This window comes from Oncorhynchus clarkii, chromosome 28 (assembly GCF_045791955.1).
Source record: "Oncorhynchus clarkii lewisi isolate Uvic-CL-2024 chromosome 28, UVic_Ocla_1.0, whole genome shotgun sequence".
Lineage (NCBI taxonomy): Eukaryota > Metazoa > Chordata > Actinopteri > Salmoniformes > Salmonidae > Oncorhynchus > Oncorhynchus clarkii.
This window is the reverse complement of record NC_092174.1, coordinates 7,263,374-7,290,050: the sequence shown is the minus strand read 5'-3', so window position 1 is coordinate 7,290,050 and position 26,677 is coordinate 7,263,374. Positions and strand designations below refer to the sequence as shown.

General features: G+C 43.9%; 1 protein-coding gene across 1 annotated transcript in view; it reads right to left on the bottom strand.

Annotated features, from left to right (window-relative positions):
• The window catches only part of LOC139387445 (metabotropic glycine receptor-like), a 114,366-nt gene that overhangs the window by 33,268 nt on the left and 54,421 nt on the right, over nt 1–26,677 (bottom strand). The window contains exon 4 of the mRNA XM_071133627.1: nt 16,849–17,066. Within this exon, the coding sequence (XP_070989728.1) occupies nt 16,849–17,066 (218 nt within the window). The remainder of the gene's footprint in view (nt 1–16,848; nt 17,067–26,677) is intronic.

Below are 26,677 nucleotides of genomic sequence, written 5' to 3'. Positions count from 1 at the left end.
TCATTCGCAGGAGAAAGTGACAGAGGTATCGCGGAAGGAGATCAGGGTGCCTTGTGAGCACCCGGTGAGACGAGTGGCTAATCCGCCTTTGCAATCAGTACTATTGGCCAACATACAATCACTGGATAATAAAGTTGACAAAGCACATATATTCGACCAACGGGACATTAAAAACTGTAATATCTTATGTTTCACTGAGTCGTGGCTGAACGACGACATGAATAACATACCGCTGGTGGGTTATACACTGTATTGGCAGGATAGAACAGCAGCCTCTGGTAAGACAAGGTGTGGCAGTCTATGTATATTTGTTAAACAACAGCAAGTGCACGATATCTAAGTAAGTCTCGAGGTTTGGCTCACCTGAAATAGAGTATCTCATGATAAGCTGTAGACCACACTATCTACAGTGCCTTGCGAAAGTATTCGGCCCCCTTGAACTTCGCGACCTTTTGCCACATTTCAGGCTTCAAACATAAAGATATAAAACTGTATTTTTTTGTGAAGAATCAACAACAAGTGGGACACAATCATGAAGTGGAACGACATTTATTGGATATTTCAAACTTTTCAAATCAAAAACTGAAAAATTGGGCGTGCAAAATTATTCAGCCCCCTTAAGTTAATACTTTGTAGCGCCACCTTTTGCTGCGATTACAGCTGTAAGTCGCTTGGGGTATGCCTCTATCAGTTTTGCACATCGAGAGACTGACATTTTTTCCCATTCCTCCTTGCAAAACAGCTCGAGCTCAGTGAGGTTGGATGGAGAGCATTTGTGAACAGCAGTTTTCAGTTCTTTCCACAGATTCTCGATTGGATTCAGGTCTGGACTTTGACTTGGCCATTCTAACACCTGGATATGTTTATTTTTGAACCATTCCATTGTAGATTTTTTTTAATGTTTTGGATCACTGTCTTGTTGGAAGACAAATCTCTGTCCCAGTCTCAGGTCTTTTGCAGACTCCATCAGGTTTTCTTCCAGAATGGTCCTGTATTTGGCTCCATCCATCTTCCCATCAATTTTAACCATCTTCCCTGTCCCTGCTGAAGAAAAACAGGCCCAAACCATGATGCTGCCATGTTTGACAGTGGGGATGGTGTGTTCAGTGTGATGAGCTGTGTTGCTTTTACGCCAAACATAACGTTTTGCATTGTTGCCAAAAAGTTCAATTTTGGTTTCATCTGACCAGAGCACCTTCTTCCACATGTTTGGTGTGTCTCCCAGGTGGCTTGTGGCAAACTTTAAACAACACTTTTTATGGATATCTTTAAGAAATGGCTTTCTTCTTGCCACTCTTCCATAAAGGCCAGATTTATGCAATATACGACTGATTGTGTCCTATGGACAGAGTCTCCCACCTCAGCTGTAGATCTCTGCAGTTCATCCAGAGTGATCATGGGCCTCTTGGCTGCATCTCTGATCAGTCTTCTCCTTGTATGAGCTGAAAGTTTAGAGGGACGGCCAGGTCTTGGTAGATTTGCAGTGGTCTGATACTCCTTCCATTTCAATAGTATCACTTGCACAGTGCTCCTTGGGATGTTTAAAGCTTGGGAAATCTTTTTGGATCCAAATCCGGCTTTAAACTTCTTCACAACAGTATCTCGGACCTGCCTGGTGTGTTCATGATGCTCTCTGCGCTTTTAACGGACCTCTGAGACTATCACAGTGCAGGTGCATTTATACGGAGACTTGATTACACACAGGTGGATTGTATTTATCATCATTAGTCATTTAGGTCAACATTGGATCATTCAGAGATCCTCACTGAACTTCTGGAGAGAGTTTGCTGCACTGAAAGTAAAGGGGCTGAATAATTTTGCACGCCCAATTTTTCAGTTTTTGATTTGTTAAAAAAGTTTGAAATATCCAATAAATGTCGTTCCACTTCATGATTGTGTCCCACTTGTTGATTCTTCACAAAAAAATACAGTTTTATATCTTTATGTTTGAAGCCTGAAATGTGGAAAAAGCTCGCAAAGTTTAAGGGGGGCCGAATACTTTCGCAAGGCACTGTACCTAGAGAGTTTTCATATATTCTTCATAGCTATCTATCACCACAAACCGATGCTGGCACTAAGACCGCACTCAATGAGCTGTATACGGCCATAAGCAAACAGGAAAACGCTCAATCAGAGGCGGCGCTCCTAGTGGCCGGGGACTTTAATGCAGGGAAACTTGAATCGGTTTAACCCAATTTCTACCAGCATGTTAAATGTGCAGCAAGAGGGAAAAAAAATCTAGACCACCTTTACCCCACACACAGAGACGCACACAAAGCTCTCCCTCACCCACAATTTGGTAAATTTGACCATAATTCTATCCTCCTGATTCCTGCTGACAAGCAAAAATTAAAGCAGGAAGCACCACTGACTCGGTCAATAAAAAAGTGGTCAGACGAAACAGATGCTAAGCTACAGGACTGTTTTTCTAGCACAGACTGGAATATGTTCCGGGATTCTTCCGATGGCATTGAGGAGTACACCACATCAGTCACTGGCTTCATCAATAAGTGCATCGATGACGTCATCCCCACAGTGACTGTACGTACATACCCCAACCAGAAGCCATGGATTACAGGTAACATCCGCACTGAGCTAAGGGTAGAGTTGCCACTTTCAAGGAGCAGGACTCTGACACGGAAGCTTATAAGAAATCCCGCTATGCCCTCCGAAGAACCATCAAACAGGCAAAGCGTCAATACAGGACTAAGATCGAATCGTACTACACCGGCTCCAATGCTCGTCTAATGTGGCAGGGCTTGCAAACAATTAGACTACAAAGGGAAGCAAAGCCGAGAGCTTCCCAGTGACATGAGCTAAATGACTTCTATACTCGCTTTGAGGCAAGTGCCACTGAAACATGAATGAGAGCATCACCTGTTCTAGACGACTGTGTGATCACACTCTCCGCAGCCGATGTGAGTAAGACCTTTAAGTTAATACTTTGTAGCGCCACCTTTTGCTGCGATTACAGCTGTAAGTCGCTTGGGGTATGCCTCTATCAGTTTTGCACATCGAGAGACTGACATTTTTTCCCATTCCTCCTTGCAAAACAGCTCGAGCTCAGTGAGGTTGGATGGAGAGCATTTGTGAACAGCAGTTTTCAGTTCTTTCCACAGATTCTCGATTGGATTCAGGTCTGGACTTTGACTTGGCCATTCTAACACCTGGATATGTTTATTTTTGAACCATTCCATTGTAGATTTTTTTTAATGTTTTGGATCACTGTCTTGTTGGAAGACAAATCTCTGTCCCAGTCTCAGGTCTTTTGCAGACTCCATCAGGTTTTCTTCCAGAATGGTCCTGTATTTGGCTCCATCCATCTTCCCATCAATTTTAACCATCTTCCCTGTCCCTGCTGAAGAAAAGCAGGCCCAAACCATGATGCTGCCATGTTTGACAGTGGGGATGGTGTGTTCAGTGTGATGAGCTGTGTTGCTTTTACGCCAAACATAACGTTTTGCATTGTTGCCAAAAAGTTCAATTTTGGTTTCATCTGACCAGAGCACCTTCTTCCACATGTTTGGTGTGTCTCCCAGGTGGCTTGTGGCAAACTTTAAACAACACTTTTTATGGATATCTTTAAGAAATGGCTTTCTTCTTGCCACTCTTCCATAAAGGCCAGATTTATGCAATATACGACTGATTGTGTCCTATGGACAGAGTCTCCCACCTCAGCTGTAGATCTCTGCAGTTCATCCAGAGTGATCATGGGCCTCTTGGCTGCATCTCTGATCAGTCTTCTCCTTGTATGAGCTGAAAGTTTAGAGGGACGGCCAGGTCTTGGTAGATTTGCAGTGGTCTGATACTCCTTCCATTTCAATAGTATCACTTGCACAGTGCTCCTTGGGATGTTTAAAGCTTGGGAAATCTTTTTGGATCCAAATCCGGCTTTAAACTTCTTCACAACAGTATCTCGGACCTGCCTGGTGTGTTTCTTGTTCTTCATGATGCTCTCTGCGCTTTTAACGGACCTCTGAGACTATCACAGTGCAGGTGCATTTATACGGAGACTTGATTACACACAGGTGGATTGTATTTATCATCATTAGTCATTTAGGTCAACATTGGATCATTCAGAGATCCTCACTGAACTTCTGGAGAGAGTTTGCTGCACTGAAAGTAAAGGGGCTGAATAATTTTGCACGCCCAATTTTTCAGTTTTTGATTTGTTAAAAAAGTTTGAAATATCCAATAAATGTCGTTCCACTTCATGATTGTGTCCCACTTGTTGATTCTTCACAAAAAAATACAGTTTTATATCTTTATGTTTGAAGCCTGAAATGTGGAAAAAGCTCGCAAAGTTTAAGGGGGGCCGAATACTTTCGCAAGGCACTGTACCTAGAGAGTTTTCATATATTCTTCATAGCTATCTATCACCACAAACCGATGCTGGCACTAAGACCGCACTTAATGAGCTGTATACGGCCATAAGCAAACAGGAAAACGCTCAATCAGAGGCGGCGCTCCTAGTGGCCGGGGACTTTAATGCAGGGAAACTTGAATCGGTTTAACCCAATTTCTACCAGCATGTTAAATGTGCAGCAAGAGGGAAAAAAAATCTAGACCACCTTTACCCCACACACAGAGACGCACACAAAGCTCTCCCTCACCCACAATTTGGTAAATTTGACCATAATTCTATCCTCCTGATTCCTGCTGACAAGCAAAAATTAAAGCAGGAAGCACCACTGACTCGGTCAATAAAAAAGTGGTCAGACGAAACAGATGCTAAGCTACAGGACTGTTTTTCTAGCACAGACTGGAATATGTTCCGGGATTCTTCCGATGGCATTGAGGAGTACACCACATCAGTCACTGGCTTCATCAATAAGTGCATCGATGACGTCATCCCCACAGTGACTGTACGTACATACCCCAACCAGAAGCCATGGATTACAGGTAACATCCGCACTGAGCTAAGGGTAGAGTTGCCACTTTCAAGGAGCAGGACTCTGACACGGAAGCTTATAAGAAATCCCGCTATGCCCTCCGAAGAACCATCAAACAGGCAAAGCGTCAATACAGGACTAAGATCGAATCGTACTACACCGGCTCCAATGCTCGTCTAATGTGGCAGGGCTTGCAAACAATTAGACTACAAAGGGAAGCAAAGCCGAGAGCTTCCCAGTGACATGAGCTAAATGACTTCTATACTCGCTTTGAGGCAAGTGCCACTGAAACATGAATGAGAGCATCACCTGTTCTAGACGACTGTGTGATCACACTCTCCGCAGCCGATGTGAGTAAGACCTTTAAGCAGGTTAACATTCACAAGGCCGCAGGGCCAGATGGATTACCAGGATGTGTACTCCGAGCATACGCTGACCAACTGGCAAGTGTCTTCACTGACATTTTCAACCTCTCCCTGTCTGAGTCTGTAAACCAACATGTTTCAAGCAGACCACCATAGTCCCTGTGCCCAAGAACACTAAGGTAACCTGACTAAATGACTACCGACCCGTAGCACTTACGTCTGTAGCCATGAAGTGCTTTGAAAGGCTGGTCATGGCTCACATCAACACCATTATCCCAGACACCCTAGACCCACTCCAATGTGCATACCGCCCCTACAAATCCACAGATGACGCAATCTCTATTGCACTTCACACTGCCCTTTCACACCTGGACAAAAGGAACACTTATGTGAGAATGCTATTCATTGACTACAGCTCAGCGTTCAACACCATTGGTCCTGGAACTAAACACCTCCCTCTGCAACTGGATCCTGGACTTCCTGATGGGCAGCCCCCAGGTGGTAAGGGTAAGTAACAACACATATGCCACGCTGATCCTCAACATGGGGGCCCCTCAGAGGTGCATGCTCAGTGTCGTCCTGTACTCCCTGTTCACTCATGACTGCACGGTCAGGCATGACTCCAACACCATCATTAAGTTTGCAGATGACAACAGTGGTAGGCTTATGTTGTACATAATGTTGCTGCTACAGTCTCTTATGACCAAAAATAGCTTCTGGACATCAGAACAGCGATTACTCACCTTAAACTGGACGACAAAGAATTTTTCTTTAATGAGTCGGACGAGAGGGATTTACTCCAGACACCCGAACAGGCCCTCATCCCTGTCATTCGCAGGAGAAAGTGACAGAGGTATCGCGGAAGGAGATCAGGGTGCCTTGTGAGCACCAGGTGAGACGAGTGGCTAATCCGCCTTTGCAATCAGTACTATTGGCCAACATACAATCACTGGATAATAAAGTTGACAAAGCACATATATTCGACCAACGGGACATTAAAAACTGTAATATCTTATGTTTCACTGAGTCGTGGCTGAACGACGACATGAATAACATACCGCTGGTGGGTTATACACTGTATTGGCAGGATAGAACAGCAGCCTCTGGTAAGACAAGGTGTGGCAGTCTATGTATATTTGTTAAACAACAGCAAGTGCACGATATCTAAGTAAGTCTCGAGGTTTGGCTCACCTGAAATAGAGTATCTCATGATAAGCTGTAGACCACACTATCTACAGTGCCTTGCGAAAGTATTCGGCCCCCTTGAACTTCGCGACCTTTTGCCACATTTCAGGCTTCAAACATAAAGATATAAAACTGTATTTTTTTGTGAAGAATCAACAACAAGTGGGACACAATCATGAAGTGGAACGACATTTATTGGATATTTCAAACTTTTCAAATCAAAAACTGAAAAATTGGGCGTGCAAAATTATTCAGCCCCCTTAAGTTAATACTTTGTAGCGCCACCTTTTGCTGCGATTACAGCTGTAAGTCGCTTGGGGTATGCCTCTATCAGTTTTGCACATCGAGAGACTGACATTTTTTCCCATTCCTCCTTGCAAAACAGCTCGAGCTCAGTGAGGTTGGATGGAGAGCATTTGTGAACAGCAGTTTTCAGTTCTTTCCACAGATTCTCGATTGGATTCAGGTCTGGACTTTGACTTGGCCATTCTAACACCTGGATATGTTTATTTTTGAACCATTCCATTGTAGATTTTTTTTAATGTTTTGGATCACTGTCTTGTTGGAAGACAAATCTCTGTCCCAGTCTCAGGTCTTTTGCAGACTCCATCAGGTTTTCTTCCAGAATGGTCCTGTATTTGGCTCCATCCATCTTCCCATCAATTTTAACCATCTTCCCTGTCCCTGCTGAAGAAAAGCAGGCCCAAACCATGATGCTGCCATGTTTGACAGTGGGGATGGTGTGTTCAGTGTGATGAGCTGTGTTGCTTTTACGCCAAACATAACGTTTTGCATTGTTGCCAAAAAGTTCAATTTTGGTTTCATCTGACCAGAGCACCTTCTTCCACATGTTTGGTGTGTCTCCCAGGTGGCTTGTGGCAAACTTTAAACAACACTTTTTATGGATATCTTTAAGAAATGGCTTTCTTCTTGCCACTCTTCCATAAAGGCCAGATTTATGCAATATACGACTGATTGTGTCCTATGGACAGAGTCTCCCACCTCAGCTGTAGATCTCTGCAGTTCATCCAGAGTGATCATGGGCCTCTTGGCTGCATCTCTGATCAGTCTTCTCCTTGTATGAGCTGAAAGTTTAGAGGGACGGCCAGGTCTTGGTAGATTTGCAGTGGTCTGATACTCCTTCCATTTCAATAGTATCACTTGCACAGTGCTCCTTGGGATGTTTAAAGCTTGGGAAATCTTTTTGGATCCAAATCCGGCTTTAAACCTCTTCACAACAGTATCTCGGACCTGCCTGGTGTGTTTCTTGTTCTTCATGATGCTCTCTGCGCTTTTAACGGACCTCTGAGACTATCACAGTGCAGGTGCATTTATACGGAGACTTGATTACACACAGGTGGATTGTATTTATCATCATTAGTCATTTAGGTCAACATTGGATCATTCAGAGATCCTCACTGAACTTCTGGAGAGAGTTTGCTGCACTGAAAGTAAAGGGGCTGAATAATTTTGCACGCCCAATTTTTCAGTTTTTGATTTGTTAAAAAAGTTTGAAATATCCAATAAATGTCGTTCCACTTCATGATTGTGTCCCACTTGTTGATTCTTCACAAAAAAATACAGTTTTATATCTTTATGTTTGAAGCCTGAAATGTGGAAAAAGCTCGCAAAGTTTAAGGGGGGCCGAATACTTTCGCAAGGCACTGTACCTAGAGAGTTTTCATATATTCTTCATAGCTATCTATCACCACAAACCGATGCTGGCACTAAGACCGCACTCAATGAGCTGTATACGGCCATAAGCAAACAGGAAAACGCTCAATCAGAGGCGGCGCTCCTAGTGGCCGGGGACTTTAATGCAGGGAAACTTGAATCGGTTTAACCCAATTTCTACCAGCATGTTAAATGTGCAGCAAGAGGGAAAAAAAATCTAGACCACCTTTACCCCACACACAGAGACGCACACAAAGCTCTCCCTCACCCACAATTTGGTAAATTTGACCATAATTCTATCCTCCTGATTCCTGCTGACAAGCAAAAATTAAAGCAGGAAGCACCACTGACTCGGTCAATAAAAAAGTGGTCAGACGAAACAGATGCTAAGCTACAGGACTGTTTTTCTAGCACAGACTGGAATATGTTCCGGGATTCTTCCGATGGCATTGAGGAGTACACCACATCAGTCACTGGCTTCATCAATAAGTGCATCGATGACGTCATCCCCACAGTGACTGTACGTACATACCCCAACCAGAAGCCATGGATTACAGGTAACATCCGCACTGAGCTAAGGGTAGAGTTGCCACTTTCAAGGAGCAGGACTCTGACACGGAAGCTTATAAGAAATCCCGCTATGCCCTCCGAAGAACCATCAAACAGGCAAAGCGTCAATACAGGACTAAGATCGAATCGTACTACACCGGCTCCAATGCTCGTCTAATGTGGCAGGGCTTGCAAACAATTAGACTACAAAGGGAAGCAAAGCCGAGAGCTTCCCAGTGACATGAGCTAAATGACTTCTATACTCGCTTTGAGGCAAGTGCCACTGAAACATGAATGAGAGCATCACCTGTTCTAGACGACTGTGTGATCACACTCTCCGCAGCCGATGTGAGTAAGACCTTTAAGCAGGTTAACATTCACAAGGCCGCAGGGCCAGATGGATTACCAGGATGTGTACTCCGAGCATACGCTGACCAACTGGCAAGTGTCTTCACTGACATTTTCAACCTCTCCCTGTCTGAGTCTGTAAACCAACATGTTTCAAGCAGACCACCATAGTCCCTGTGCCCAAGAACACTAAGGTAACCTGACTAAATGACTACCGACCCGTAGCACTTACGTCTGTAGCCATGAAGTGCTTTGAAAGGCTGGTCATGGCTCACATCAACACCATTATCCCAGACACCCTAGACCCACTCCAATGTGCATACCGCCCCTACAAATCCACAGATGACGCAATCTCTATTGCACTTCACACTGCCCTTTCACACCTGGACAAAAGGAACACTTATGTGAGAATGCTATTCATTGACTACAGCTCAGCGTTCAACACCATTGGTCCTGGAACTAAACACCTCCCTCTGCAACTGGATCCTGGACTTCCTGATGGGCAGCCCCCAGGTGGTAAGGGTAAGTAACAACACATATGCCACGCTGATCCTCAACATGGGGGCCCCTCAGAGGTGCATGCTCAGTGTCGTCCTGTACTCCCTGTTCACTCATGACTGCACGGTCAGGCATGACTCCAACACCATCATTAAGTTTGCAGATGACAACAGTGGTAGGCTTATGTTGTACATAATGTTGCTGCTACAGTCTCTTATGACCAAAAATAGCTTCTGGACATCAGAACAGCGATTACTCACCTTAAACTGGACGACAAAGAATTTTTCTTTAATGAGTCGGACGAGAGGGATTTACTCCAGACACCCGAACAGGCCCTCATCCCTGTCATTCGCAGGAGAAAGTGACAGAGGTATCGCGGAAGGAGATCAGGGTGCCTTGTGAGCACCCGGTGAGACGAGTGGCTAATCCGCCTTTGCAATCAGTACTATTGGCCAACATACAATCACTGGATAATAAAGTTGACAAAGCACATATATCCGACCAACGGGACATTAAAAACTGTAATATCTTATGTTTCACTGAGTCGTGGCTGAACGACGACATGAATAACATACCGCTGGTGGGTTATACACTGTATTGGCAGGATAGAACAGCAGCCTCTGGTAAGACAAGGTGTGGCAGTCTATGTATATTTGTTAAACAACAGCAAGTGCACGATATCTAAGTAAGTCTCGAGGTTTGGCTCACCTGAAATAGAGTATCTCATGATAAGCTGTAGACCACACTATCTACAGTGCCTTGCGAAAGTATTCGGCCCCCTTGAACTTCGCGACCTTTTGCCACATTTCAGGCTTCAAACATAAAGATATAAAACTGTATTTTTTTGTGAAGAATCAACAACAAGTGGGACACAATCATGAAGTGGAACGACATTTATTGGATATTTCAAACTTTTCAAATCAAAAACTGAAAAATTGGGCGTGCAAAATTATTCAGCCCCCTTAAGTTAATACTTTGTAGCGCCACCTTTTGCTGCGATTACAGCTGTAAGTCGCTTGGGGTATGCCTCTATCAGTTTTGCACATCGAGAGACTGACATTTTTTCCCATTCCTCCTTGCAAAACAGCTCGAGCTCAGTGAGGTTGGATGGAGAGCATTTGTGAACAGCAGTTTTCAGTTCTTTCCACAGATTCTCGATTGGATTCAGGTCTGGACTTTGACTTGGCCATTCTAACACCTGGATATGTTTATTTTTGAACCATTCCATTGTAGATTTTTTTTAATGTTTTGGATCACTGTCTTGTTGGAAGACAAATCTCTGTCCCAGTCTCAGGTCTTTTGCAGACTCCATCAGGTTTTCTTCCAGAATGGTCCTGTATTTGGCTCCATCCATCTTCCCATCAATTTTAACCATCTTCCCTGTCCCTGCTGAAGAAAAGCGGGCCCAAACCATGATGCTGCCATGTTTGACAGTGGGGATGGTGTGTTCAGTGTGATGAGCTGTGTTGCTTTTACGCCAAACATAACGTTTTGCATTGTTGCCAAAAAGTTCAATTTTGGTTTCATCTGACCAGAGCACCTTCTTCCACATGTTTGGTGTGTCTCCCAGGTGGCTTGTGGCAAACTTTAAACAACACTTTTTATGGATATCTTTAAGAAATGGCTTTCTTCTTGCCACTCTTCCATAAAGGCCAGATTTATGCAATATACGACTGATTGTGTCCTATGGACAGAGTCTCCCACCTCAGCTGTAGATCTCTGCAGTTCATCCAGAGTGATCATGGGCCTCTTGGCTGCATCTCTGATCAGTCTTCTCCTTGTATGAGCTGAAAGTTTAGAGGAACGGCCAGGTCTTGGTAGATTTGCAGTGGTCTGATACTCCTTCCATTTCAATAGTATCACTTGCACAGTGCTCCTTGGGATGTTTAAAGCTTGGGAAATCTTTTTGGATCCAAATCCGGCTTTAAACTTCTTCACAACAGTATCTCGGACCTGCCTGGTGTGTTTCTTGTTCTTCATGATGCTCTCTGCGCTTTTAACGGACCTCTGAGACTATCACAGTGCAGGTGCATTTATACGGAGACTTGATTACACACAGGTGGATTGTATTTATCATCATTAGTCATTTAGGTCAACATTGGATCATTCAGAGATCCTCACTGAACTTCTGGAGAGAGTTTGCTGCACTGAAAGTAAAGGGGCTGAATAATTTTGCACGCCCAATTTTTCAGTTTTTGATTTGTTAAAAAAGTTTGAAATATCCAATAAATGTCGTTCCACTTCATGATTGTGTCCCACTTGTTGATTCTTCACAAAAAAATACAGTTTTATATCTTTATGTTTGAAGCCTGAAATGTGGAAAAAGCTCGCAAAGTTTAAGGGGGCCGAATACTTTCGCAAGGCACTGTACCTAGAGAGTTTTCATATATTCTTCATAGCTATCTATCACCACAAACCGATGCTGGCACTAAGACCGCACTTAATGAGCTGTATACGGCCATAAGCAAACAGGAAAACGCTCAATCAGAGGCGGCGCTCCTAGTGGCCGGGGACTTTAATGCAGGGAAACTTGAATCGGTTTAACCCAATTTCTACCAGCATGTTAAATGTGCAGCAAGAGGGAAAAAAAATCTAGACCACCTTTACCCCACACACAGAGACGCACACAAAGCTCTCCCTCACCCACAATTTGGTAAATTTGACCATAATTCTATCCTCCTGATTCCTGCTGACAAGCAAAAATTAAAGCAGGAAGCACCACTGACTCGGTCAATAAAAAAGTGGTCAGACGAAACAGATGCTAAGCTACAGGACTGTTTTTCTAGCACAGACTGGAATATGTTCCGGGATTCTTCCGATGGCATTGAGGAGTACACCACATCAGTCACTGGCTTCATCAATAAGTGCATCGATGACGTCATCCCCACAGTGACTGTACGTACATACCCCAACCAGAAGCCATGGATTACAGGTAACATCCGCACTGAGCTAAGGGTAGAGTTGCCACTTTCAAGGAGCAGGACTCTGACACGGAAGCTTATAAGAAATCCCGCTATGCCCTCCGAAGAACCATCAAACAGGCAAAGCGTCAATACAGGACTAAGATCGAATCGTACTACACCGGCTCCAATGCTCGTCTAATGTGGCAGGGCTTGCAAACAATTAGACTACAAAGGGAAGCAAAGCCGAGAGCTTCCCAGTGACATGAGCTAAATGACTTCTATACTCGCTTTGAGGCAAGTGCCACTGAAACATGAATGAGAGCATCACCTGTTCTAGACGACTGTGTGATCACACTCTCCGCAGCCGATGTGAGTAAGACCTTTAAGCAGGTTAACATTCACAAGGCCGCAGGGCCAGATGGATTACCAGGATGTGTACTCCGAGCATACGCTGACCAACTGGCAAGTGTCTTCACTGACATTTTCAACCTCTCCCTGTCTGAGTCTGTAAACCAACATGTTTCAAGCAGACCACCATAGTCCCTGTGCCCAAGAACACTAAGGTAACCTGACTAAATGACTACCGACCCGTAGCACTTACGTCTGTAGCCATGAAGTGCTTTGAAAGGCTGGTCATGGCTCACATCAACACCATTATCCCAGACACCCTAGACCCACTCCAATGTGCATACCGCCCCTACAAATCCACAGATGACGCAATCTCTATTGCACTTCACACTGCCCTTTCACACCTGGACAAAAGGAACACTTATGTGAGAATGCTATTCATTGACTACAGCTCAGCGTTCAACACCATTGGTCCTGGAACTAAACACCTCCCTCTGCAACTGGATCCTGGACTTCCTGATGGGCAGCCCCCAGGTGGTAAGGGTAAGTAACAACACATATGCCACGCTGATCCTCAACATGGGGGCCCCCCATAGGTGCATGCTCAGTGCCGTCCTGTACTCCCTGTTCACTCATGACTGCACGGTCAGGCATGACTCCAACACCATCATTAAGTTTGCAGATGACAACAGTGGTAGGCTTGATCACCGACAACGACGAGACAGCCTATAGGGAGGAGGTCAGAGACCTGGCCGTGTGGTGCCAGGACAACAACCTCTCCCTCAATATGATCAATACAAACGAGATGATTGTGGACTACAGTAAAAGGAGGACCAAGCACGCCCCCATTCTCATCGACGGGGCTGTAGTGGAGCAGGTTGAGAGCTTCAAGTTCCTTGGTGTCCACATCACCAACAAACTAACATGGTCCAAGCACACCAAAACAGTAGTGAAGACGGCACGACAAAACCTATTCCCCCTCAGGAGACTGAAAAGATATGGCATGGGTCCTCAGATCCTCAAAAGGTTCTACAGCAGCACCATCGAGAGCATCCTGACGGGTTGCATCACTGCCTGGTATGGCCACTGCTCGGCCTCCGACCACAAGGGATTACAGTGGGTAGTGCGTACACCCCAGTACATCACTGGGGCAAAGCTTCCTGCCATCCAGGACCTCTATACCAGGCGGTGTCAGAGGAAGGCCCTAAAAAGTGTCAAAGACTTCAGCCACCCTAGTCATAGCATGTTCTCTCTGCCACCGCACGGCAAACTGTACCGGATCGCCAAGTCTAGGTCCAAGAGGCTTCTAAACAGCTTCTACCCCCAAGCCATAAGACTCCTAAACATCTAATTAAATGGCTACCCAGACTATTTGCATTGCCCCCTCTTTTTATGCTGCTGCTACTCTCTGTTATTATCTATGCATAGCCCACTTAATAACTCTACCTACATGTACATATTACCTAAATTACCTTGACTAACTGGTGCCGCCGCACATTGGCTCTGTACCGGTACCCTCTGTATATAGCCTCGCTATTGTTATTATATTGCTGCTCTTCAATTATTTGTTACTTTTATTTAGGTATTTTTCTTAAAACTGCATTATTTGTTCAGGGCTAGTAAGTAAGCATTTCACTGCAAGGTGAACAACACTTGTTGTATTCGGAGCATGTGACAAATAAAATTTGATTTGATTTGACATCCGCCACACTGACCCTCAACACAGGGGCCCCCCAGGGGTGTGTGCTTAGCCCCCTCCTGTACTCCCTGTTTACCAACGACTGTGTGGCCACGCACGACTTCAACTCCATCATCAAGTTTGCTGACGACACGACTGTTTGCTTACCGCCCAAATAGGTCCACAGACGATGCAATCTCAACCACACTGCACACTGCCCTAACCCATCTGGACAAGAGGAATACCTATGTGAGAATGCTGTTCATCGACTACAGCTCGGCATTCAACACCATAGTACCCTCCAAGCTCGTCATCAAGCTCGAGACCCTGGGTCTCGACCCCGCCCTGTGCAACTGGGTACTGGACTTCCTGACGGGCCGCCCCCAGGTGGTGAGGGTAGGCAACAACATCTCCTCCCCGCTGATCCTCAACACTGGGGCCCCACAAGGTTGCGTTCTGAGCCCTCTCCTGTACTCCCTGTTCACCCACGACTGCGTGGCCACGCACGCCTCCAACTCAATCATCAAGTTTGCGGACGACACAACAGTGGTAGGCTTGATTACCAACAACGATGAGACGGCCTACAGGGAGGAGGTGAGGGCCCTCGGAGTGTGGTGTCAGGAAAACAACCTCACACTCAACGTCAACAAAACTAAGGAGATGATTGTGGACTTCAGGAAACAGCAGAGGGAACACCCCCCTATCCACATCGATGGAACAGTAGTGGAGAGGGTAGAAAGTTTTAAGTTCCTCGGCATACACATCACAGACAAACTGAATTGGTCCACTCACACAGACAGCATCGTGAAGAAGGCGCAGCAGCGCCTCTTCAACCTCAGGAGGCTGAAGAAATTCGGCTTGTCACCAAAAGCACTCACAAACTTCTACAGATGCACAATCGAGAGCATCCTGGCGGGCTGTATCACCGCCTGGTATGGCAACTGCACCGCCCTCAACCGTAAGGCTCTCCAGAGGGTAGTGAGGTCTGCACAACGCATCACCGGGGGCAAACTACCTGCCCTCCAGGACACCTACACCACCCGATGTCACAGGAAGGCCATAAAGATCATCAAGGACATCAACCACCCGAGCCACTGCCTGTTCACCCCGCTATCATCCAGAAGGCGAGGTCAGTACAGGTGCATCAAAGCTGGGACCGAGAGACTGAAAAACAGCTTCTATCTCAAGGCCATCAGACTGTTAAACAGCCACCACTAACACTGAGTGGCTGCTGCCAACACACTGACACTGACTCAACTCCAGCCACTTTAATAATGGGAATTGATGGGAAATGATGTAAATATATCACTAGCCACTTTAAACAATGCTACCTTATATAAATGTTACTTACCCTACATTATTCATCTCATACGCATACGTATATACTGTACTCTATATCATCGACGGTATCCTTATGTAATACATGTATCACTAGCCACTTTATACTATACTATGCCACTTTGTTTACATACTCATCTCATTTGTACATACTGTACCCGATACCATCTACTGTATCTTGCCTATGCTGCTCTGTACCATCACTCATTCATATATCCTTATGTACATATTCTTTATCCCCTTACACTGTGTACAAGACAGTAGTTTTGGAATTGTTAGTTAGATTACTTGTTATTACTGCATTGTCGGAACTAGAAGCACAAGCATTTCGCTACACTCGCATTAACATCTGCTAACCATGTGTATGTGACAAATAAAATTTGATTTGATTTGATTTGACTGTGGTAGTCATTTGGTAGTCAAACAAACGGTAAATTAAGAGTTCTGGCATAACACTTGAGTTGCTTCCTAATTCCCTACATAGTGCACTACTTTTGACCACAGCCGTATGGGCCTTGGTCAAAAGTAGTACACTATATATGGAAAAGGGTGCCATTTGGGTAACAACCTCCAAGCAGCTGTGTTCATCAATGCAGGTCCTGGAGGGTAGGAATCAGTAGATAGTTTGGTCTCTCTTTCTTACCATTCAAAAATGGCAATCCAGTAACAGTTTACTGAAATCCAACAGGATTTCGTGTGATGAACATTCTGGCACAAAATGGCTACCATGCATCCCCCAGGTGGATGCTACTACAAATTGTATGTATCCTTTAACTTAAAATGTCTTGAAATCATCTCATAATGATCTTAACTAATTCAATAAAAGCCATTTTCAATACGTTGTAGCATAGAAATACATTATAAGGGCTCATACATGCTTATAACAAATAATAAAACATTTAAATAAAGTTATACCAAAAATCACAAGTGTATGAAATAGAAACACCAACCTATACCAGTAATACCTTTGGTGAAAAACATAATACCAGTCTTAATACATAATACCAGTTTTCTGGATGGAGTTCCCCTGCTTGACCCCTAACCCATGCTTCCTCCTAATGAGCCCTTACCTTGTTCCTGCGGAAGTGGTAGACCAGCACCATGGCCACTAAGTCCAGCAGCATGCAAAGGCCTTGGAAGGAGGCTACAGAAAGCCGGAGGGCCCCGTCTTCCTGAGCCAGGCAGGGTGTGTCGCCCCGGCAGTAGGGGCAGCCCTCACGGCACGGCAGGCACTTACTGGACACCTCTGAGGGGTCCTCGCTGTGAGCGTGACCATTGCTCTCTTTCCCTGGAAAGGGCAGATAGACAGAACATCGAGGAGATACAGTAGAGGATGATGTGTTGTGGAAGCATTGTTGAGGCAATAACATTGTGTATTTGAGTTACGTAAAAAAAAGTGTGTTCTCAATGTCGTTCTTTCTGTGTATAATTTGTACTGACCGCAGCAAGAGTAGCTGTTTGGGATCGAAATAAACAATGAGTACACTGCCAATGAGTACAAAAGTACTACAGATGGAAAACAGCTGGCAATAACAAGCCTACAACCTGATCTACAGTGAAACATTCAAGTCAAAACATTTAGAACAACAGTGTGTGTGTGTGTGTGTGTGTGTGTGTGTGTGTGTGTGTGTGTGTGTGTGTGTGTTTAGTGCTGAAGAGATAGCCTTAGCAAAAGGAAGTCAACTTCAGTGGAAAACTAATCAAAGAGTGGGTTTTGTAATCATGCTCTCTCTTCAAGACCATTTCTAACCTGTTGGTGTTTCAATGGGTAAGAGCATCACTGAGTCATAACTGCTGTGGCCCTCTATAGGTTCTCTGGTTATGGTTATATCACTAAAGAGAACAGGGGCAGTGGGTTGTGTATCTTCTCGCAATTTGTTGTTCTGATTCATGTGTGAAGAAAGACCAGGGTTGTGTTGAGTGGGGGACACTGAAGAAAAACCTGTTGGGTAACACTTTACTTAAAGCCTGCAGGTACAATTAGTTCTAACTTGTTATAAGCATGTATGTAAATTCTTATAATAAAGCTTAAAATACTGTATGCATGACAAGTCTTACAATGCATTATAACGGTATAATATTGCATTATAGCCTACATGCAAGGCATTAAGTTAAGTGTTACAAAAAACTGTGTTCTTATTGGAAGTTCATGTAATACCGCACCGTTTCATCCTACTGACCACAACCCAGGCCACCAAACCATAACAAGCTAAAAACGGTCTGTTCCCTGTCTTAGACAACACCCAATCATGTGGAGTGGACAACCCACAAAACACCCAGTCACAGTAAAACAGTGCTTCGATTCAGTGAAGTAAAGTGCTGCAGCGTATTTGCAAACAAACAAACAAATACACACACACACACACACACACACAATACATCCCCCAAGGCATACTGTCTGTTAAAAGCACAGTTGCCAAGCGCAGGCTGAGATGACAATGTAGTCCCCAACTAAAGATATGCACACTTTGGATCGCCAATAAAAAACTAAACGAGACAAAGAACTGATAGAGAATTCAGCTCAAATAATCCCTCACTAAAAATAGCCTAATTGCTAACAGAGACAACAATAGAGCCTCATCAGTCATACTGTTATCATCTTTAAAGCTCGCTATAAAACAGGTTTGGAAAAACCTGCAATCTGATTGGGTGAAATGGGGTTCAAAGCCATTGACAATGCCCTGTTTTCCAATGACTCACTGAGTGAGTGCCAGTTTTCAAAATATCAATACGCCAAACTCTGAGCCCTGTCCAAAACAAAAAACATGGGGGACAATTTATCTTGCCTCATTTCCATAACCAGTAGTAATCACAAACTTCAATGAAGGTTATATTAAAATTAAGACTAATCTAACATTTCCGCACCCAACAACATTGTCGCCGAGGTGGACTTGCTAGCTAGCTACAGGATTTGAGTAATCTCAACTGTTTTCTAATAAAACAGCTCAGTTAGCCTATGTGAAGTGCTAGTTCGAGATGACAATAGCTAGCTTTCTAGCTAGACGCAGCTACACTCGTGAGCTGATGGCTGATGACTAGTTCATTTTCAGAAAAATGTGTTCATCATAGATACTTTATCCACTAACCACCAAAATTTGGAGGAAAACTGACTGAAATGTAGCTGAAAAACAAGCGGTAACACAAGACACGTAGGAGTACTTGAACGTAGGAGCAGTTGATAGCACATGTCATGACTGCATCACATTTTGTAAATGAGGACCTAGTATGCATTTCCCTCATCATAAGATCCTGCATAAACAAATGAATGATAGCTAGCCTAGTTTCCTCATTGGTCCTGCATTTAGAATGTATCTAATTTTGGTTTGTTAGGATGTTGTTGGTTTAGTTTTTTGTAACTTCATAGCAATAGGCTGCTGCCTGGCCGTTGATCCAGCATGCTTGCTAGCTAAGTGAGCCAACTAATCATGATTGTATGATCAGCCCAAAGAAGCACTACACAAATTGCATACAATTTGCCCTGCTACTGTGGCTAGCTAGTCATGTAGCCAGTTGAAGTCGGACATTTACTTACACCTTAGCAAAATACATGTAAACTCAGTTTTTCACAATTCCTGACATTTAAATAGAGTAATAATTCCATCGTAGGTCAGTTAGGATCACCACTTTATTTTAAGAATGTGAAATGTCAGAATAATAGTAGAGTGAATGATTTATTTCAGCTTTTTTTTCTTTCATCACATCCCCAGTGGGTCAGAAGTTTACATACACTCAATTAGTATTTGGTAGCATTGCCTTTAAATTGTTTAACTTGGATCAAACATTTCGGGTAGCCTTCCACAAGCTTCCCACAATAAGTTGGGTGAATTTTGGCCCATTCCTCCTGACAGAGCTGGTGTAACTGAGTCAGGTTTGTAGGTCTCCTTACTCACACATGCTTTTTCAGTTCTGCCCACAAATTTTCCATAGGATTGATGTCAGGGCTTTGTGAAGGCCACTCCAATACTTTGACTTTGTTGTCCTTAAGCCATTTTGCCACAACTTTGGAAGTATGCTTGGGGTCATTGTCCATTTGCAAGACCCATTTGCGACCAATCTTTAACTTCCTGACTGATGTCTTGAGATATTGCTTCAATATATCCACACAATTTTCCTCCTCATGACTCCATCTATTTTGTGAAGAGCACCAGTCCCTCCTGCAGCAAAGCACCCCCACAACACGATGCTCGTGCTTCACGGTTGTGATGGTGTTCTTCGGCTTGCAAGCATCCCCCTTTCTCCTCCAAACATAACAATGTTATAACCCAGAGGACATTTCTCAAAAAATTACAATCTTTGTCCCCATGTGCAGTTGCAAACCGTAGTCGGGCTTTTTTATGGCGGTTCTGGATCAGTGGCTTCTTCCTTGCTGAGCGGCCTTTCAGGTTATGTTGATATAGGACGCATTTTACTGTGGATATAGATACTTTTGTAACGGTTTCCTCCAGCATCTTCACAAGGTCCTTTGCTGTTGTTCTGGGATTTACATTCCCTTTTCGCACCAAAGTACATTCATCTCTAGGAGACAGAACGCATCTCCTTCCTGAGACGTATGACGGCTGCGTTGTTGGGAAAATGACTTGTGTCATGCACAAAGTAGAGGTCCTAACCGACTTGCCCAAAACTATAGTTTGTTAACAATGAATTTGTGGAGTTGTTGAAAAACTTCCGACTTCAACTGTATAGCAGTCATTGCATTACTAGCTAGGCAGATAGAGTTTGTTCTCATTCCAGCTGTCGAGTCTCTTTATGACTCTGCTGTAACGTTAGGTTGCTAGCTAAGTGAAGTGACATTAGCCAGCTTCCATAACAACCAACAGAGAGAAAGAGGCAGCACATTTTCCCTGCTAGTGCTATATAGCTGGCTAGTCAAGTGGGTATGTTGCAGTTATGAGATTACTACTGAGGCTGACTGAGGCCAATAATAGTATTGTTCTGTAATCATCTGCATAATGGGGTGACTTGCTCTATGTGGCGTAGTGACATGGCAACAGTTAGAGCAGTGGTGGGGGATATGTTAGGTTAACCACACTCTCGCAACAACAAAATGCTATCCTTTTGGAGAAAAATTGTACTTTTCAGAGGAAATTCTCTCAAATAAAATGTTGGGATACGTTTTATAAGTGCATTAACACACTCCAGACAGTGCTTTGCGCGGAAATTCCCTGGCAACGCACAGTCTCTCGTGTGTTAATGCTTGCTTAACACTGCTGACCAGACGGCATCCCCAGCCGCGTCCTCAGAGCATGCGCAGACCAGCTGGCTGGTATGTTTATGGACATATTCAATCAATCCTTATCCCAGTCTGCTGTTCCCACATGCTTCAAGAGGGCCACCATTGTCCCTGTTCCCAAGAAAGCTAAGGTAACTGAGCAAAACGACTACCGCCCCATAGCACTCACTTCCGTCATCATGAAGTGCTTTGAGAGACTAGTCAAGGACCATATCACCTCCACCCTACCTGACACCCTAGACCCACTCCAATTTGCTTAACGCCCAAATAGGTCCACAGACGACGCAATTGCAACCACACTGCACACTGCCATAACCCATCTGGACAAGAGGAATACCTATGTGAGAATGCTGTTCATCGACTACAGCTCAGCATTTAACACCATAGTACCATCCAAACTCGTCATCAAGACCCTGGGTCTTGACCCCACCCTGTGCAACTGGGTACTGCAACTGGGTACTTCATGACAGGCCGCACCCAAGTGGTGAGGGTAGGTAACAACATCTTCACCCCCCTGATCCTCAACACTGTTCTGAGCCCTCTCCTATACTCCCTGTTCACCCACGACTGCGTGGCCATGCACGCCTCCAACTCAATCATCAAGTTTGCGGACGACACTACAGTGGTAGGCTTGATTACCAACAATGACGAGACGGCCTACAGGGAGGAGGTGAGGGCCCTTGGAGTGTGGTGTCAGGAAAATAACCTCACACTCAACGTCAACAAAACAAAGGCGAAGATTGTGGACTTCAGGAAACAGCAGAGGGAGCACCCCCCTATCAACATCGACAGAACAGTAGTGGAGAGGGTAGTAAGTTTTAAGTTCCTCGGCGTACACATCACGGACAAACTGAATTGGTCCACCCACACAGACAGCGCCTCTTCAACCTCAGGAGGCTGAAGAAATTCGGCTTGTCACCAAAGGCACTCACAAACTTCTACAGATGCACAATCAAGAGCATCCTGTCGGGCTGTATCACCGCCTGGTACGGCAACTGCTCCGCCCACAATCATAAGGCTCTCCAGAGGGTAGTGAGGTCTGCACAACGCATCACCGGGGGCAAACTACCTGTCCTCCAGGACACCAACACCACCCGATGTCACAGGAAGGCCATAAAGATCATCAAGGACAACAACCACCCGAGCCACTGCCTGTTCACCCCGCTATCATCCAGAAGGCGAGGTCAATACAGGTGCATCAAAGCAGGGACCGAGAGACTGAAAAACAGCTTCTATCTCAAGGCCATCAGACTGTTAAACAGCCACCACTAACATTGAGTGGCTGCTGCCAACACACTGACTCAACTCCAGCCACTTTAATAATGGAAATTGATGGAAATTGATGTAAAAATATATCACTAGCCACTTTAAACAATGCTACTTAGTATAATGTTTACATACCCTACATTACTCATCTCAAATGTATATGTATATACTGTACTCTATATCATCTACTGCATCTTTATGTAATACATGTATCACTAGCCACTTTAAACTATGCCACTTTGTTTACATACCCTACATTACTCATCTCATATGTACAGTGGGGCAAAAAATGATTTAGTCAGCCACCAATTGTGCAAGTTCTCCCACTTAAAAAGATGAGAGAGGCCTTTAATTTTCATCATAGGTACACTTCAACTATGACAGACAAAATGAGAGAAGAAACCCCAGAAAATAACATTGTAGGATTTTTTATGAATTTATTTGCAAATTATGGTGGAAAATAAGTATTTGGTCAGCTACAAACAAGCAAGATTTCTGGCTCTCACAGACCTGTAACTTCTTTAAGAGGCTCCTCTGTCCTCCACTCGTTACCTGTATTAATGGCACCTGTTTGAACTTGTTATCAGTATAAAAGACACCTGTCCACAACCTCAAACAGTCACACTCCAAACTCCACTATGGCCAAGACCAAAGAGCTGTCAAAGGACACCAGAAACACAATTGTAGACCTGCACCAGGCTGGGAAGACTGAATCTGCAATAGGTAAGCAGCTTGGTTTGAAGAAATCAACTGTGAGAGCAAATATTAGGAAATGGAAGACAAACAAGACCACTGATAATCTCCCTCGATCTGGGGCTCCACGCAAGATCTCACCCCGTGGGGTCAAAATGATCACAAGAACGGTGAGCAAAAATTCCAGAACCAAAACGGGGGGACCTAGTGAATGACATGCAGAGAGCTGGGACCAAAGTAACAAAGCCTACCATCAGTAACACACTACGCCGCCAGGGACTCAAATCCTGCAGTGCCAGACGTGTCCCCCTGCTTAAGCCAGTACATGTCCAGGCCCGTCTGAAGTTTGCTAGAGAGCATTTGGATGATCCAGAAGAAGATTGGGAGAATGTCATATGGTCAGATGAAACCAAAATATAACTTTTTGGTAAAAACTCAACTCGTCGTGTTTGGAGGACAAAGAATGCTGAGTTGCATCCAAAGAACACCATACCTACTGTGAAGCATGGGGGTGGAGACATGATGCTTTGGGGCTGTTTTTCTGCAAAGGGACCAGGACGAATGATCCGTGTAAAGAAAATAATGAATGGTGAGATCGTGAGATCGTATCGTGAGATTTTGAGTGAAAACCCCCTTCCATCAGCAAGGGCATTGAAGATGAAACATAGCTGGGTCTTTCAGCATGACAATGATCCCAAACACACCGCCCAAAAAAACGAAAGAGTGGTTTCTTAAGAAGCATTTCAAGGTCCTGAGGTGGCCTAGCCAGTCTCCAGATCTCAATTCCATACAAAATCTTTGGAGGGATTTGAAAGTCTGTGTTGCCCAGCAACAGCCCCAAAACATCACTGCTCTAGAGGAGATCTGCACGGAGGAATGGGCCAAAATACCAGCAACAGTGTGTGAAAACCTTGTGAAGACTTACAGAAAACGTTTGACCTCTGTCATTGCCAACAAAGGGTATTTATTTTCCACCATAATTTGCTAATAAATTCATAAAAAATCCTACAATGTGATTTTCTAGATTTTTTTTCGCATTTTGTCTGTCATAGTTGAAGTGTACCTATGATGCAAATTACAGGCCTCTCTCATCTTTTTAAGTGGGAGAACTTGCACAATTGGTGGCTGACTAAATACTTTTTTGCCCCACTGTATATACTGTACTCGATACCATCTACTGCATCTTGCCTATGCAGTTCTGTACCATCACTCATTCACATAGCTTTATGTACATATTCTTTTTCCCTTTACACTTGTGTGTATAAGGTAGTAGTTTTGGAATTGTTAGATTAGATTACTCGTTGGTTATTACTGCATTGTCGGAACTAGACGCACAATCTTTTCGCTACACTCGCATTAACATCTGCTAACTATGTGTATGTGACAAATATAACTTGATTTGATTTTGTGTGTCGATGCATGATCGTGGACTACAGGAAAAGGCAGGCCAAACAGGCATTAACATTGATGGGGCTGTAGTGGAGTGGGTCGAGAGTATCAAGTTCCTTGGTGTTCACATCACCAACAAACTATCAAGCTCCAAACACACCAAGACAGTCGTGAAGAGGGCATGGCAACACCTTTTCCCCCTCAGGAGACTGAAAAGATTTGGCATGGGTCCCCAGATCCTCAAAAGATTATCCAGCTGCACCATCCAGAGCATCCTGACCTGTTGTATCACCGCCTCGTATGGCACCTGCTCGGCATAGTAAGGCGCTACAAAGGGTAGTGAGTACGGCCCAGTACATCCCTGGGGCCAAGCTTCCTACCATCCAGGACCTATATAATAAGCGGTGTCAGAGGAAAGCCCAAAAAATTGTCAGACACTCCAGTCACACAAGTTATACATAGACTGTTTTCTCTGCTACCGCACGGCAAGCGGTGCCGGAGCGCCAAGTCTAGGACCCAAAGGCTCCTTAGCAGCTTATACCCCCAAGCCATAAGAGCGCTGAACAATGAATCAAATGGACACCGGACTATTTACATTGACCACCCCATTTGTTTTGTACACTGCTGCTACTCGCTGTTCATTATCTATGCATAGCCACTTCACCCCTACCTACATGTACATATTACCTCAATTAACCTGTTTCCCCGCACATTGACTCAGTACCGTTACCCCCTGTACATAGCTTTATTATTGTTATTTTAATGTGTTATTTAAAAAAAAAATAAACTTTAGTTTATTTGGTAAATATTTTCTTAACTCTTCTATAGAACTCCTTTGTTGGTTAAGGGCTTGTAGGTAAGCATTTCACGTAAGGTCTATGTGCATGTGACAAATACAGTTTGATTTGAATTGATTTGATAGATGTTCTGGAAACTTCTGTCTGAAAACTCCCCCTGTTGAAATAAAAGGGGGTAGTTTTCTTGGGATTTTTTTTTGTTTGTTGACAGTTTGCTATTTTCCCATATGTAGAGGTTAAAGGTTAAAAAAGCTATTAAGTGCCCCTTTAAGCTTCACAACTTTCAGGTGAGGTGAAATTTACCAAAAGATTGATATAGCCAAATTGGTGGTAGGCTACTTTGAATAGGTACACAACCCAAATCATTGTTCAGGCTCACTTACAACAACAGTGTCATCAGCACATACAGTTGTAGTCGGAAGTTTACATACACCATAGCCAAATACATTTAAACTCAGTTTTTCACAATTCCTGAAATGTAATCCTAATAAAATTCCCTGTCTTTGGTTAGTTAGGATCACCACTTTATTTTAAGAATGTGAAATGTCAGAATAATAGTAGAGAGAATTATTTATTTCAGCTTTTATTTCTTTCATCACATTCCCAGTGGGTCAGAATTGAATACACTCTACATACAATACACTCAAATAGTATTTGGTAGCATTGCCTTGTTTAACTTGGGTCAAACGTTTCGGGTAGCCTTCCACAGGAGGAAGGTAGAACACTTTTGGTTCCAGGTAGAAACCTAGAGGGACAGCCAAAGAACCCTTTTGGAATCTTAGATTTCTGTCTGAGAGTTGCTAATCATATTTATACATAGACACCCTCTTATATGAACTCTCTTATATGAGTAAAATTAAGAAAAATCATTGACTAATCAAAGAAATATTAAAGGAAATCATTCCACTTTTTGTCAGCATCTAAATTCATGGGGTTTGCCATGCCATGGAAGATGAGACCTTCTCCCCGCCAGTTTTTACTTAATGCTTTATTTCTTTTTTGTCTTGATAGTTTCTGGGAAACAACAATACATGAAATCGGGTTGTGAAGAATAACAGTGGCAGGTCAATTCAGTGGAAGTGGAAATGAGCATCTCTCCTACAATCCAAACTAAGCCGGAGAGATGCATTTCAAATATTTTTTTAATGACGTGTTTGTGGGCTTTTGAAGATGACTTTTACCCCTCAATGCTACTTTCAAGTCTCCCATTGCATTCCAATAAGGCTGTCACATCCCCAGGGGTGCTGTCTAAGACATTTTATGAAAAGGACTGTATACATACTAATACTTTACTCCATATGCCCTGGTGCTAACCTACGTCTGTGCTTGCAAAGTCATCCAAGGTATTTGTACATAGGAATCAAAAATAAAATAATTCTACCATCGTTCCATCCATCACCATTCCATCCATTCTTTCATCCCCCCAACCAACCTAGCAGACTAGTATCCTACAAACTGCAAATTAACAATGACAGAGTTAGTGAGGTGGTGTCATTTCCGGTCACAACTTGCAGACTTGCTTAC